Consider the following 14,463-nt stretch of genomic DNA (forward strand, 5'->3'; position numbering starts at 1 on the left):
GAATTTGACCTTGATCGCCCAACACAAGGGTTTGCTTCAATCCCAGAGGCCATTGAAGACATTCGTCAAGGAAAGGTGGGTATTTCAACTGCTTTTCGTGTTTAGAGAATCTGGTGTTATGGTACTTTCTTTTTCACCATATATATTTTTTTATTTTTAATTTACTAACTTAACATTTTAATTGCAGTTTGTACTGGTTGTAGATGATGAGGATAGAGAAAATGAAGGAGATTTAATAATGGCAGCCGAATTGGCAACTCCTGAGGCTATGGCTTTCATTGTGAAGCATGGAACTGGCATAGTTTGTGTGAGCATGATAGGAGAAGATCTGGAGAGGTTGCAAATTCCTTTGATGGTAAACCATAAGGAGAATGAGGAGAAACTTTGTACTGCATTCACTGTGACAGTGGTAGGTATTCTTATTTGAGGTTTTAGTTTTGGAGCAGATAAGATTTTTTTTTTTTCCCAAATTTTTTGGTGTTTGACTACTGTTTTTTCTTAAGAAGTTGAGATTTTGTTATTCCATTAAAGAGTGAATATCTTGTACGTCAAGAAAATTACCATAGCTGTTTCAAGGAAACTTAAAAGGTTAATGATATCCACAACGACAATGAAGAAAAAACCCGGGAGAAGCGTAAAGTACTTTTTTAAGAAAATTACCATAGTTGTTAAGGCAATTTCTTTTCAGTAGATGACTAGGGATTTCGGTAATTGGTTGTCTTTTGATGTTATTCTTATCTTTGGTTCTTAGCTCTTTCTCATATTTGGTTTGTGTGTACATGGGATTTGTAGGATGCAAAACATGGTACAACCACAGGAGTGTCAGCTCGTGATAGGGCAACGACGGTGTTAGCTCTCGCTTCCAAAGATTCAAAACCTAATGATTTCAATCGCCCAGGCCATATCTTTCCACTGAAGTACAGGGAGGGCGGTGTTCTGAAAAGGGCCGGACATACAGAAGCTTCAGTCGATCTTGCCGTGCTAGCTGGTCTGAACCCTGTTGCGGTCCTCTGTGAGGTTGTGGATGATGATGGTTCCATGGCTAGATTACCAAAGCTCCGTGAATTTGCACAGAAGGAGAACTTGAAAATTATATCCATTGCTGATTTAATTAGGTAACATAAGTACCTCTCTTTTACAATAAGGCTTTTAGTTATTTAACTACAGAGCGGTTCTTCTACCTTGATCTTACATTAGTATTGGTAGTCTACTATGTTGTTAACATTTCAGTTACACGTATATTGAGTGATGATCTTTGTACGCATCGTTTTTCAATATTACATCCTTAGAATTGTGCGACAAATTATTGTTACTGACAGTTAATTGGTTTAATGCATTCTTGATTCTCTGTTGGTGTAGAAGGTTATGTGAGGGAAACCACATTTTATACATCTACATTTCTTCCTTTTACTTCAGTTTCTGAGTCAGAAACTAAATTACGAATAGTTTTTGAATTAGGTTGTGTCACTTTTAGCTAGGGAAATAGAATAATTAGCTAGCATTGCTTTGACTGACTTTAACCAATGCGTACCTGTGTTATTTGAATTTCATATACCAACAAATGAGAGGTTGAAGAATAGCGACATATGGTTCCTTTTTATTTGACGCCAATTGCATAAAACATCTGTTACTGTTGCTAAAAATGCTGATGCATATAGTTGATGTGGTTCTAAGCTGCTCAAAAACCTTTAGAAGTTAACTCTCCCTTGTGGTTCTCGACAGGCTGTGGCCCATAGTTTGCTTTCTATGATTCTTATAATAGCTTGATTCTGTTTTTGCAGATATAGGAGGAAGAGAGATAAATTAGTAGAGCGTTCCGGTGCAGCACCCATACCTACAATGTGGGGACCATTTACAGCCTACTGCTATAAATCAATCTTAGATGGGATAGAGCATATTGCAATGGTTAAGGTGTGACATAGTTTTTTATTTTTATTTATTTTTTTTTTTTCTGCTGAAAATGTGTGACATAGTTGTTTAATATACAAACCTTTTACTTTGCGTTGCTACAAAGTCGAATCTAAAATTTTATAGAAGCTTATAGAAGTCCACTGCTCAACACTGCTTAATCTTGAGAGCCCAGTGTTTGTAACATGTATTTTGGTTTGATTCCTAGTCAAAAAGAGGACATTTATACAATTAAGTTGATCATTAGTCCTAGACTTGGCGGACATTTTGTTTATAATCAATCATCTGATTTTTAGGGTGTCTATACAATAATACATATTTGTTTACATCTACATGAAACTGAAAAATTAATTAAAATTGTCTAATATATATATCTGAAAAAAGTTAATGATATGACTAATTACATGCTATAAACAGGGTGATATTGGGGATGGGAAAGATATTCTTGTGAGAGTGCACTCAGAATGTCTCACAGGAGACATATTTGGGTCGGCCAGATGCGACTGCGGGAACCAGCTGGCACTTGCAATGCAACAAATTGAGGCTGCCGGGAGGGGTGTTTTAGTCTACCTCCGTGGCCATGAAGGAAGGGGCATTGGTTTGGGCCACAAACTTCGTGCTTATAACCTACAAGATAAGGGACGTGATACAGTGGAAGCAAATGAAGAGCTGGGCTTGCCTGTTGACTCACGAGAATATGGCATCGGCGCACAGGTATATTCTCGAAATATTCCTTACATTACTGCCTCATTGCTCTGAGTGACCAATTCACTTGGTTTTTGGAGAATAACATCCTTCTTTTCATTGTTAATTTGTTGTCATTCTTTGTTGACTTATAAAACATGTGGAGTGAAAAACTTCAAACTTGATAACAACCGTCTAAAACCTGAAAGAATGACATGTTCTAAACTCATTATCTCTATTCCTTGCAGATACTAAGAGATCTGGGAATTCGAACAATGAAACTAATGACCAACAACCCCGCAAAGTATGTCGGCCTCAAAGGTTATGGTCTGACCGTTGCGGGCAGGGTCCCATTGTTAAGTTTGATTACAAAGGAAAATAAGAGATATCTTGAGACTAAACGAGCCAAAATGGGACACGTCTACGGCTTAGAATCCAACGGCCGTTCGGGGAATCTTATTGGCAGCAACGGTAAACCAAGCTCGGATACTCCTGATGCTGTATCTAACTCGTAAGCCCTTTAATGCCCAACAAGATCACAACCTCAGTTATGAGATGCAAAGTACAACTCGACAGGAACGTTACGTTATTTACTTGAATTACTGGGTTCAATTTATTTATTTACTGGTCTTAACAAAATCTTTCTGATTAATTTTTTATTGTCTGTACTAAAATGCAGCATTCATTCTTTCTGCCTTTTAAGATGTATGTATCTTAAATAAGAAACGAAAATTCAAATCGTCTACTTATAAAAGTCATTATGGCTAAATGAACTTTTGGTAGATAAAATGAAATATTAAGAATGGTTCTTTCAGCTTTGTTGTGGTCTTCAGCACTTCATTCGCAATTGCCTCTTAAAAGACGTTGTCGGTTGGTTCTTTTTTGTCAGCAAGAGGTGAGAGAGTCCAGTTGGATTTTACTCCTACTTGTTGCTTTCCTTGCTTAATTTCTAATGAAGGCATGAAATAAATTCCGAGTGAAAAGATATTTAGAAAATTAAGTGGCATGCCACAACTTTTATATATTGTTGGGTCTATGTTATAACTTTGGGGTTCAAATTTATTGGAGGTAAAAGAAAGGTTGACTGTACTGAACTTATAAAAATAAAGACATTTTATACATTTTCCTCCAAACTTATGTCTTGTAAGTTGTAACGATGTGCTACCAAATATTGAAAGATAAGTATATCCCCCCTCCCCTCAAACTTTGAAAATTGAGTTAGAAAATTTATCCGCATCTCCCTAAACTTTGAAAAGTTATCAACTTTGCCTCCTTTTGCTTATTTGATGGACATAATTGATGATGCGGTAAAATTAGAGGGCTAATTTAATGAATTATTTTTGTAAATGCCTCCTAAAGTATGCAGCCTATTTAAAAATGTTCCCTCATTTTTTAAAATAATCCAAAATACCCCCAATCTATTCAAAATAGATCAGAATGTATCCTTTGTCCACTTTCATCTATATAAATCAAACAATTTTGTTGATGTAACATGCGATTAAAAAATAGTTAATGATATGAATTCTAATTAAATCCATATAAATGATTAAATGTTGAAAGATAATAATAATGAACAAATGAAAACACTTGACTTTAAAAAAAAAATTCAAAAATCAAATAAATCAACTAATTTTTTTTTCAAGAATAAAAAAACTGAAAAAAAAAAACCTTCTTCCTCTCCCGCTCTCAATTTGCAGACCAAACCCATTTGATCATCACTTTGGAGTCTGAGAATTCTTGGTGAAGTTTGTTTTCCTTTTTTTAAAACAAAAATAAATTTTGATTTTTTGAGCTCAAAATGAAAAAGAAATAAAAATATGATTATGGACTCTAAAAATTAAAGAAATATTTTTCTTAAAAAAAGGCGAACACAAACTTACCATGAATTCTCAGACTTCAAACTGATGATCAGATGGTTTTGCGGATGATTTTCTTCTGATATCTGACGGTTGAAGAGGAAAAAGGTCTTTTTCCCCCTTTCTTTTGGGGGTTTTCTATCATTCTTAAAAAAAAATTAGTTGATCCATTTGATTTTTGAATTTCTTAAGTCAAGGCTTTTTATTTATTCTTTATTATTGTCTTTCAATATTTAATCAATTTAATTGATGTAATTTGAAATTAATCTTTAATAGCATGTCACATTAGTAAAATTATTTAGATTATAGACAGAAGTAAATAAAAGAGGTATTTTAAAATGTTTTCTATCGATCGCGGGATATTTTGGATGATTTAGAAATATGAGGGAGAATTTGGAGATAGAATACATACTTTAGAAGGGTATTTATGAAAATAATCCATTAAACTATTCCTCCAACTATTGTTACGTCATCAATTTCGTGCATCAAACAAACATATAGGGCAAACTTAACAACGTTTTCAAATTTAGGGGTGTATAGTCTAGTTTTAAAGTTTGAAAGGTAAAGTGGTAAAAGAGAATAAAGTTCTAGGGGCAAAAGTAAATTCTATCTAATTTTAAAACATAACATGCGTTCTCCCTTAGTTCAGAAGCGTACCATATTTGATCATTCCACTACTTAAGGATGGAAATAAAGAGCGTAAAATAACAAATTTAGTCTTAAAACAAAGCACAATAATAAAAAAAAATGAGAAAATTATAAATTATACATTTTTAAGTACCTGACTTATTAAAATTATCAATTTTAAAGAATTCTACTCGTTGACTAGTTATAATCTAAAAAGTAGAAATATATGACCTAACGTTAAAGAATAAAAATAAAAAAGTCTCCATTTTAAAGGGTATTTTTAAAAATTTTCCTAAAAAAATTTAATAGATTAAGCACCAATTTGAGTTTAAAATCTAAAATTATTATAGCATGAAATAAGCATCGTGTTAAACTTTACTTTTTCATATTATATGGGTGAAGGACGGTTCTTCGCAAGAATTTTGTCCTTACATGCGGTGTGTAAACACAATAATATCTATATGGAAAACTCTTCCTGTTCCGACGGCGACTTATCTCTATAAATATAAAAAAGTGAATTCTACAAGTGAGGTCCACTTTTGTATTTAATAAAGATAAATTTCTGTCGAGACAAACAAGGCTCTATCTATATATACAACCCAGTACGATGCACCAAACGTCTGCCTCCTCTCAAAACAAAAGAATACCCAAGAAAGTGTGCAGAATATGTTATCGTCGAAATTTGTTATGTGGCGACACATAATTGGCCAAGCAAGAGTTACATAAATTAAAGTCTTTTTTTTTTTTTTTTTTTTTTTTTTTTTTTTTTTTTTTTTTTCCTGAAACATGCATGAATCAAAGTTGGATTCCAAAAGATTAGCGAATAACTGTGTGTAAGACAGTGGCTAAACACGATATCTCGAACTCAATGTTCAGTTCCCTTGTTTGCCCACTCAATCATGCCACCCACGCCGTGCTCGTCTTGCAAACCCAAAAAATAATAAATAATAAATAATAAATAAAAATAAAAATCTAAGCAACCGACCAAATTCATTCCTTTGGATCTCGCTGAGATTCACCGTTGTCTCCGAGTCTTCCACCACTCATTTTGGACAGTCTATTTCACTGATTTAAATTTTTAATTTAAATTAAAATGTGATTTTATATGAGAATTTTTTACTGTAATAAAAAAGGTAAGGGGACGTTTGTTTCCAATATTCGTTATTGATTCTGAATTATGATTCTGAACTATGATTTATGATTTTCTATAGTGCTTTCTCTCACAAAAAATACATAAAACTTGATACTGGTATTAATTTTTATATAATAAATTTCCGCAAGCGTACGGTGTCAAGTTTTGAGTATAAGGTGAGTGAGTATCATCTCCACAGGGATTGAGTTTAGAATTGTCGTTAAGTACTGCGATTATTGTAACTTAACTTTATCTAGGCAACCTAATAAGATGATGATTCAAAACTAAAACAAAATAAAAATAAAGTATCTATACACAAATGGTCTAGGGACTTGATTTCCCTTTATTATTCCTATGTTCATCCTATTATGTATTCGCTAATCAATTCCATTCAATTCATTAATCAAGGCTCTAATGTCATCTCGCAACCTCTCCCGAGTGCCTCACAAGAAATTGTATTTAAATACCCAAAACAATATCCCTATTCGAAATGAACATTTAAACACAAATTAAGCTTCGCCTTTAGAATTAGAAAATAGGAATATTGATCGCCTCCCATCCTCACAACGACCTAAATCCTAATTTGATTATCTAAGCGTTGATCTCCTCCCGGTCTCACAACAACCTAGACTATGCTTCTCAAATCTAGATAAAGAATTCAATCTCTCCCGAGCATCAAATTCACAATCTAAAAATCATCTAACTCATTGGCCAAATAAATTAAAAGCATTAAGCATAGATAAACATAAATGAATTGAAAATAAAATAAAATTAACAATCAACAAAATATTCAAAACATAGTTCAAATAAAACTACATCAAGTCCTAGATTTAATGTCTAGCTCAACATGGAAAAATAGATGAAAGAAGATAAAACTCAATATCCATTGAAGAGCTTCCAAGGACCTCCAAGATGAAGGATTTCGGCCTCCTTTTGATGTTTTCTTCACTTTTCCGGGGCTCCCTTTTTCAAATGACAACTCTTTCCTTTTATACTACAACATTTCAGAGCTAGGGTTTCATACGCGCGCTGCAGCCTGCGTGAAAACGCGCTACAGCGCGCATTTTTGGAAGAAGGAGCTCACTGTCATGGGCTGAGGCGCGTTGCAGCGCCTTTGGGCGCGCTGTAGCGCCCATTGGGGCTAATTCTAGGCCCTTTAGGCGCGCTACAACGCCCAGTAAAACGAGAATGGTTCTGAATCATAATTCTGAATCCATAAACTAAACGTCTTTTAAATGTAACTATTTCTGAGAGCTTTTTGTTATAGTAAAACTCAAATTCTAAACTCGAATTGGTGAAATAAACGGAGCCTTTTATCTTTAGAGACCTGTTATAAGTCCGTTTTCTCATGCATTAACCAAGCTCCTACTCTTTTACTTCCGCAATCCCTAAAATGCCTCGTTCAAGCTTAAATGCTGTGATTTTGACGCTAACTGCAGCAATTTTGATTGGCTTCGCCATGGCAGTACAGTCTCCGGCGGCTTCTCCGACGAAATCTCCGCCTGGTATTCAATCTCCGGCAGTGAAACCGCCAATAATTGCGCCTTCTCCGGAGAGTGCTGCCTCATCTCTGACTATCGAGAACTCTTTTCAGCAATCAGAAGCGCCTGAACCGACAGAAAACGGCGTAGTTTTGAACAGGTTGAGGTGGAAGGGTTGCATTGTTGTCGTCGGCGTAGTCGCCGTCACTTTGCTAGTTTAGAGTCCTCGACTGAGTAATAATAATAATAAACGCGGAACAAGCGTAGCGTTATGTTGTTAACAACTTATTACTCTCGTAAGTGTTTTTATTCGTTAAAGTTTCTATCTCTTATGCTAATGAATCGAGACTTTTTCCCTTTTATCTGAACTTCAATGAATTTGAGACTTTTACCAACACTTGTCAACTTTCATGCAATTCCTCTCATCATCAAGCCAGGAAATGAGAGATTTTATCAAGGGCTTGTGCTTACTTGACATTGAAAAGAAAGAAGTTAAGAGTGATTTTATTTTTTTACTTAATTATGTATGTAGGGCGTTTGCTTTACAGGTTATTTTTAGCTTTTTTTTTTTTAAGAAGTTACAACATGTTAGGGTGTTTAATAAATTCTACTTTTATCTAACTGTTTTTAAAAATTATTGTCAAACAGCAAAATTTAAGAAGCATGTCAAGTGTTCTTTTGCACAACAGCTTCTGCTATTATTGTCCAAATTTATTAAGATAATCTTAATAAAAAAACTTAATTCTCAATCTACTTATTTTACTTATTTCATACCAAATTAAAAACATATATTTTTAAAATAGTTATTAAAAATTGAAAATCTTTAACAAGTATACTATATAATAAATTTTATTTAAATATTTACTAATTATCGAAATGTTTAAAATAAGGGTCATTTACATTTTTATGCAATGTATTTTAGGCTTATTTTTAAACTATACTTTCAATTTTTGATCTCATCAAATGTATACCTTCAAATTAGCTTTAATACCTAAATTTATACATTTGCATAGTTAACTCTTGATATTAATCTTAAAAGTACCTAAAATACCCTTGAATAAAATATAAAAAAAAAAACTGTATACTTACATTTTTTACCTCAAAAATATGCAAAATACCATTAAAATGAGTTTTTTTTTTGTGCTTTTAATTATTATTTTTTTGTACTATTGTAAAGTTTTGGTTTTTCCCTCTTTTTCTTAAGGATAGTTTGGTCATTTTAAAGGTCAAAATCAATAATTAACTAAGGTAAGGTATAGATTTGCATATTAAATCTAATTTGAAGGTGTACATTTGATGTGATTAAAAACTGACGGTATAAATTTTGAATAAACCTAAAACATAAGATATAAAAATGTAAATATCCCTTAAAATAACTACAATAAATAAAAATTTTAGTAAATGAATAATTTTTCCTATCAATAAAAGTAATTTATTTTTAAGAACTATTTTAATTAATAAAATTAAAATTTTAGTTTTTTATATTTGAATATTGACCATGGAATAGAAATAAAACATACTATAAAATGGGCTAAAGTATGTCTAATTTTGTCATTATACATTTTCACAGCAATTTTATACACACTATACCAAACACCTAAATTTCTGCTCGTTGAATTCACAACAATTTTATAAAAATATTTACCAAATATCTATATGCTTCTGGTCATAGCAACTTATTACTAACATTACAGCTACAACACAAATTCTTAACAGAGCGTCAATGTTAAACTGACCCAAAATTACCTAAGGATATTTACAAGAATGGAATTGAAATATATCAATTTTTTGAAATATTTTAGAAATGTATAAATACATAGTAATTATTATAAAGATTCTTATGTTTTATGAGTCACAATTGCATCGTAATTAATACAATAATCTTAATTTTCCCTATTTATAATATATTCTAAATTTCCTAATATATTTAATAAGATGTATGTCTAAATTTCCTTATAGTTTTTATATGAGAAAATTGTAGAATTTACTCTTAAGAATGCGTGAGTCTGGACTTTTATTACTTATTCTTGATAAATACCTTTTTATTAGTGTAATTATTTGACTAAAAAAGTTATGAATCAAGAGTAAAAGGGCGTTGATGGTGAAAATTTGTCAGTAGAATAATAACGAATTTTTAAATGGTTTGCACAAATTTAATGGACTAAAACACAATTAAAAGCGGAATTTAAACAAGAACACATATAATTTATAGTGATTTATCCTCGATTGGAGAGCTACCTTTACTGTGGGGAGAAAAGAAATTTCACTATCTCGATTGTAATAATGTACTCAGTTGAATCATCAAATCATCAAATTGGTTTTTGAGGAAATACAAATTTTTGATATGTACCGAATCTATCAACATGTAAATATTAAATCAACAAACAATTTAGGTTGTGTTTGGTTGGAGGAGAAAGGAATGGAAAGAAATGAATGAAGATTTATTATGATGTTTTATTAGTTTTTGGAAAAAGAATAATCATTCAAACTAGAATAACTTTTCCGTCTAATACGTGAATCATCATTCTTTCTTCACATGAAAGGAATAGCCATTTCAATCTCTTTTCCTCTTGTCCATAATTATGCTTGAACATTATAATTATTAAATATTAGAAGTATATTAATAGTTACAATATAATTAATATAATATTATAATATACCATATATTAGATTGTAATTATATCTCATAACATATAATATTATAAAATAAAAATTTTATAATATAGTATAGTTATAACAGTATGATAGAGAAAAGTAATTAAGAGGAAAGTGCATATAGAGAAAAGTAATTAAGAAACCCATATGACACAGATACCCAATTTCGTTTGAGAAATTGATGTATTTGAAATTTTAAGTACGTTTTTTAATTGTTTTATTTTTAGTTGTAGAATTTTTATCTTTTTAAATCTGAATTTTACATGTTGAAAAAACCCATAATAAAATATAATTTTATATGGCAAAAAAGATATCCACACCTCAATTTGTGCTAAAATTTTTTATAAATAAACAATTTTTTGTTATTTTTCAAATAAATCTCTTTCTCACACACGTGTGTATATATATATATATATAAGTGGTGCGTAGATATAGTTCTTTGAGGAAAAACAATCCTTATAAATTTTACAATTCTAAAATATATATATATATATATATATATATATAAATTTGACACACACACGCCAACCACATATGTATTAGCCACGCAGATGAAGAAATTTATAGCTAGCTTTAAAGTAAAAAATAGGTTTTGAAAGTTGTAAATGGACGTGTTTTTGCTGGCATAATCACTAGACAACTCACACTCTTCATCTTCCCGTTTCAGGAAACACAAAAAAATGGAAACTTCTGAATTATTGTACGTGTGTTGCCTAAAATTCGGCTATACGTTTCCATAAAAATTAAAGTTTAAATCGGCTATATGGGTATTATTATTGCAACAGCTGGACCATGACCATGTTCATTATGTTTTTGAGTTTCTCTTCTATTCGTGGTCCCACTTCACGTTATCAGTTTCCATCTCTGTTTCCAATCTCCACCATTCACGAACTAACCGTTACGATTCGTTAACGGCTCTCGTTGTCCCCACTATTCTACTCTTTTATGTGTACGATCAAGATGCAAAGTCAAAGCAGATCACCAAAAACGCGTATAGAATAAGTCAGTTACTCGGTTCCGTATGAGATTAGGCCCTTAGGTGTTAAGTAAAGCGAATAAATCAATCTATGCCGTTTAATCATTATTACCAAATCAAAGTCGTGAAATCTAACGGTGATCTGGGCTTTCATCTTTTGACTGAAACTCCTAAAATTTTCTTTTAAATACCCACTCTCTTCTCCTCCTAAGCACCATCAACCAATTCTCTCTACTTTTCTCTATTCTCCTGTTGATAATCAATCTCAGTCTCTATCTTTAGATTGCTCTTCCTCTCTCTCTCTAGAATGGCCCGCCCAAGCTTTGTGCTCGTTGCTTTGATGGCTGCATTGCTTGTAGCCTCAACCACAGCCCAATCGCCATCGCCGTCTCTTTCTCCGGCGCAAGCGCCTCGTAAGGTTTCTCCGTCGCCGTCTCCGTCGACAACCGCTGCTCCTTCACCATCGGTGACCACTCCCCCGGCAACTGCTCCGTCTCCTTCCGACGTTGTGAGCTCTCCTCCTTCTCCTACGCCGGCGTCCTCTGATGTTCCGGCGGCTACTCCGTCGTCCATCTCCGGGCCGTCATCGGAGGTCCCTGCTCCTGCTGAGAACGCTGCCGCTACCGCTGCATTTTCCGTAGCCGGATCGGTCGCCGTCGCCGTTCTCGTATCGGTTTTCGTGATGTAGAGAGTTTATGATTGCTCGATCGGAGTTTTTTCTTTGGCGATTCGTTATTTTGTGGGATTCATTGTTGTTGATAGACAATATATTACTTTTTAATTATTAATTTTTTATTACATTATATTTTGTATTGATTCAATGGTTGATTATATTATAGAAAATTAATGAGACAGTTTCTTTTTTCATTTGCTGCTACTTGCTACGAATTTAAGATGCTTGCTTTGCTTTATTCCATCAAAGGAGTAAATATCAATTAAGATGATCAGCAAATCTTGAGAAATATTGCCCTTTTTTTCCTTGAAAGGGACGAGAAATATTGTTGGAAAGAATAAAACAATTAGAAAAGAATACTTCATAAGTTCATGGGTCGAATTATCATCGTGAAATGAAATTATTTTGTATGGAAAACGACCAACGAAAAGTTTTTTTTTTTTTTTTTTAATATTAAGAAAAGCGGAATCTTCTCGTAACTTCTTGTATTAATTCCGTCATTGACCTCTTTTTATTAGAAAGTTAATTATTATTATTGCTTAACCTGAATTAGATTCCCCCATTGATTTTGGAAAGAAGAAATTTCTTCCTTTTGTGAAAGAATAGTTGAAAAATAGGCAGCATTTACGTGGGAGATTTATTTCAGTGTTGTTAACACCCATGAGCCATTACATTCGACACAAATCAATGTTAGCATTTGCTAATAATTGTAGCGTAAATTCCTTTCAAAAGAGAAATAGTAATTGTAGGGTATAACCGAGTTCCAAAAGAAATACTTTAGGAAATGTTCGTGTTTGGAAATTGGAGAGAAAATCATCGATCAATTTAGAAAAAAGTGAATTTATTTTTAAAAGATTTGAAATTTTGTAAAAACAAAATCAAACAAAATTAGTCTTTAAAAAAAAAATAAAACCAAATTATGTGTGTATGATTTTTTTTTTGTTGGTATATGCAGTTTATTGGTTTTTTAGTACTCGAAAATCTAAGACTTAATTTTTTTTAGGAAAAAAAAATCTACGACTTAAGAGTTTATTTGGTACGAGACAAAAATAGTATTAATAAAGTGTTTGGAAAATAATGGCATAACCTTTCCATTCATAACAACAAATATTATATATAAACGTACGAATTCAAAAATTAATAAGTTGCCTAATCTTCTAAAAATAAGGAATAAAATACAGTATAACTTAATAAAGAAACTAAGTAATTACAAATTCATTTTTTTTAAGAAAAGGAATAAGAAAGGCATTAATGAAAGGATTTTGAAAGGAGAGAAACAATCACGGAGTGAATTAGGGACGCAACATTTCAAATATTCAAAAATATGTTTTAATCTTTCTCAATATAAAAGAATTAGAGAAGAGAATTAACACCGAACACAAAATAATAATAAAAAAAGGTTATTTCCTTCTACTATATTTTCCTCACCAATGTTACATATCTTTAAATAGAATTAGAGAATTAAAGAAATACAAAATAAAAAGGTAATTTCCTTGTACTATATTCTCCTTACCAATGTTACGTTTTTTTTTTTTTCCTTCTATAATCTTACCATCATGCGAATTAAATATTTTTTTGAAAAAAAATGAGGCCGAATTTTTTTTTTTTTTTTTTTTTTTTTTCCTCCTTTACTTTTGAAATTGAAAGTATGCACATTGAAGGCCCTACACAACCATTCCAAATCAAAACCAGGCAAGACTTTGAGGTACGCTTTGGACAAAAAAGCAATAACGTGTGTGTTATGCTTCCAAATAAGTGGGCCCACTCTCCCCCGTCGAGCCCGTTGCCCAAAAACCAAAACCTTCCCAGTTCCCTCCACTATCGACCGTTACAAAAAATAATAAAATAATCTATATACAGCTAAAAACTCAAAATCAAATATTCAGAAGACCAAAATCTTTTGCCCCAATTAGCTACTCAATCACCACCAAATCACGCCACGTATTAACTCAAATTCATTCCGTGTCGTCCGATCTGCCTTGGGATTCGGGTCCCTAATTTTTAGGTAATCAGACGATTTGCGCGTAAAGAAGGACGTACTCGTTGGGACTCAGCCGAGTTGGGTCAAGTCCACCCACTAGCACTTTCCCTATAAGTACCGCTTCCTCTCCCTCTTTTCTTTTCTCAGACAAACGATTCGCCTCCTCTCTCGCAGCTCTTCTTTCTCTAACTTTCTCTCTCTAGAATTGTTTCTGTCACTTTATCTCTCTAGAATTGTTTCTCTGACTCTCTACAATGGCTCACTCAAGCGCAATCCTTGCAGCTCTCATGATCGCCGCAGTGTTCGTTGGCTCAACTCTCGCTCAGTCTCCTTCCGCCTCTCCAGCTTCGTCTCCGACCAAATCGCCGCCATCAGCGACTCCTTCTAAATCTCCGTTGCCTTCTCCTTCAGCGAAAACTCCAGCCTCTGCGCCCTCTCCGGCGAAGACGACCTCTCCTCCCGCGGTCTCGCCTTCGCCTGCGACAGCGAC

The 14,463-nt window shown here is 32.9% G+C and overlaps 2 protein-coding genes across 2 annotated transcripts in view; both read left to right on the forward strand.

Annotated features, from left to right (window-relative positions):
* Positions 1 to 3,406, forward strand: part of LOC21387637 (bifunctional riboflavin biosynthesis protein RIBA 1, chloroplastic) — a 5,553-nt gene extending 2,147 nt beyond the window's left edge. The window contains exons 2-7 of the mRNA XM_024173486.1: positions 1 to 75; positions 188 to 409; positions 793 to 1,115; positions 1,782 to 1,911; positions 2,326 to 2,622; positions 2,841 to 3,406. The exon at positions 1 to 75 is cut by the window's left edge and continues 331 nt beyond it. Coding sequence (XP_024029254.1) covers positions 1 to 75; positions 188 to 409; positions 793 to 1,115; positions 1,782 to 1,911; positions 2,326 to 2,622; positions 2,841 to 3,107 — 1,314 coding nt within the window. The 3' untranslated portion in view covers positions 3,108 to 3,406. The remainder of the gene's footprint in view (positions 76 to 187; positions 410 to 792; positions 1,116 to 1,781; positions 1,912 to 2,325; positions 2,623 to 2,840) is intronic.
* Positions 3,407 to 11,525: 8,119 nt separating this feature from the next.
* On the forward strand, positions 11,526 to 12,140 carry LOC21387639 (classical arabinogalactan protein 1). The gene has a single exon (XM_010110111.2). The coding sequence runs from the start codon at positions 11,627 to 11,629 to the stop codon at positions 12,005 to 12,007; it is 381 nt and encodes a 126-aa protein (XP_010108413.1). The 5' UTR covers positions 11,526 to 11,626; the 3' UTR covers positions 12,008 to 12,140.
* The last annotated feature ends 2,323 nt before the right edge of the window (positions 12,141 to 14,463 follow it).

Source organism: Morus notabilis, unplaced genomic scaffold (genome assembly GCF_000414095.1).
Source record: "Morus notabilis unplaced genomic scaffold, ASM41409v2 Scaffold415, whole genome shotgun sequence".
Lineage (NCBI taxonomy): Eukaryota > Viridiplantae > Streptophyta > Magnoliopsida > Rosales > Moraceae > Morus > Morus notabilis.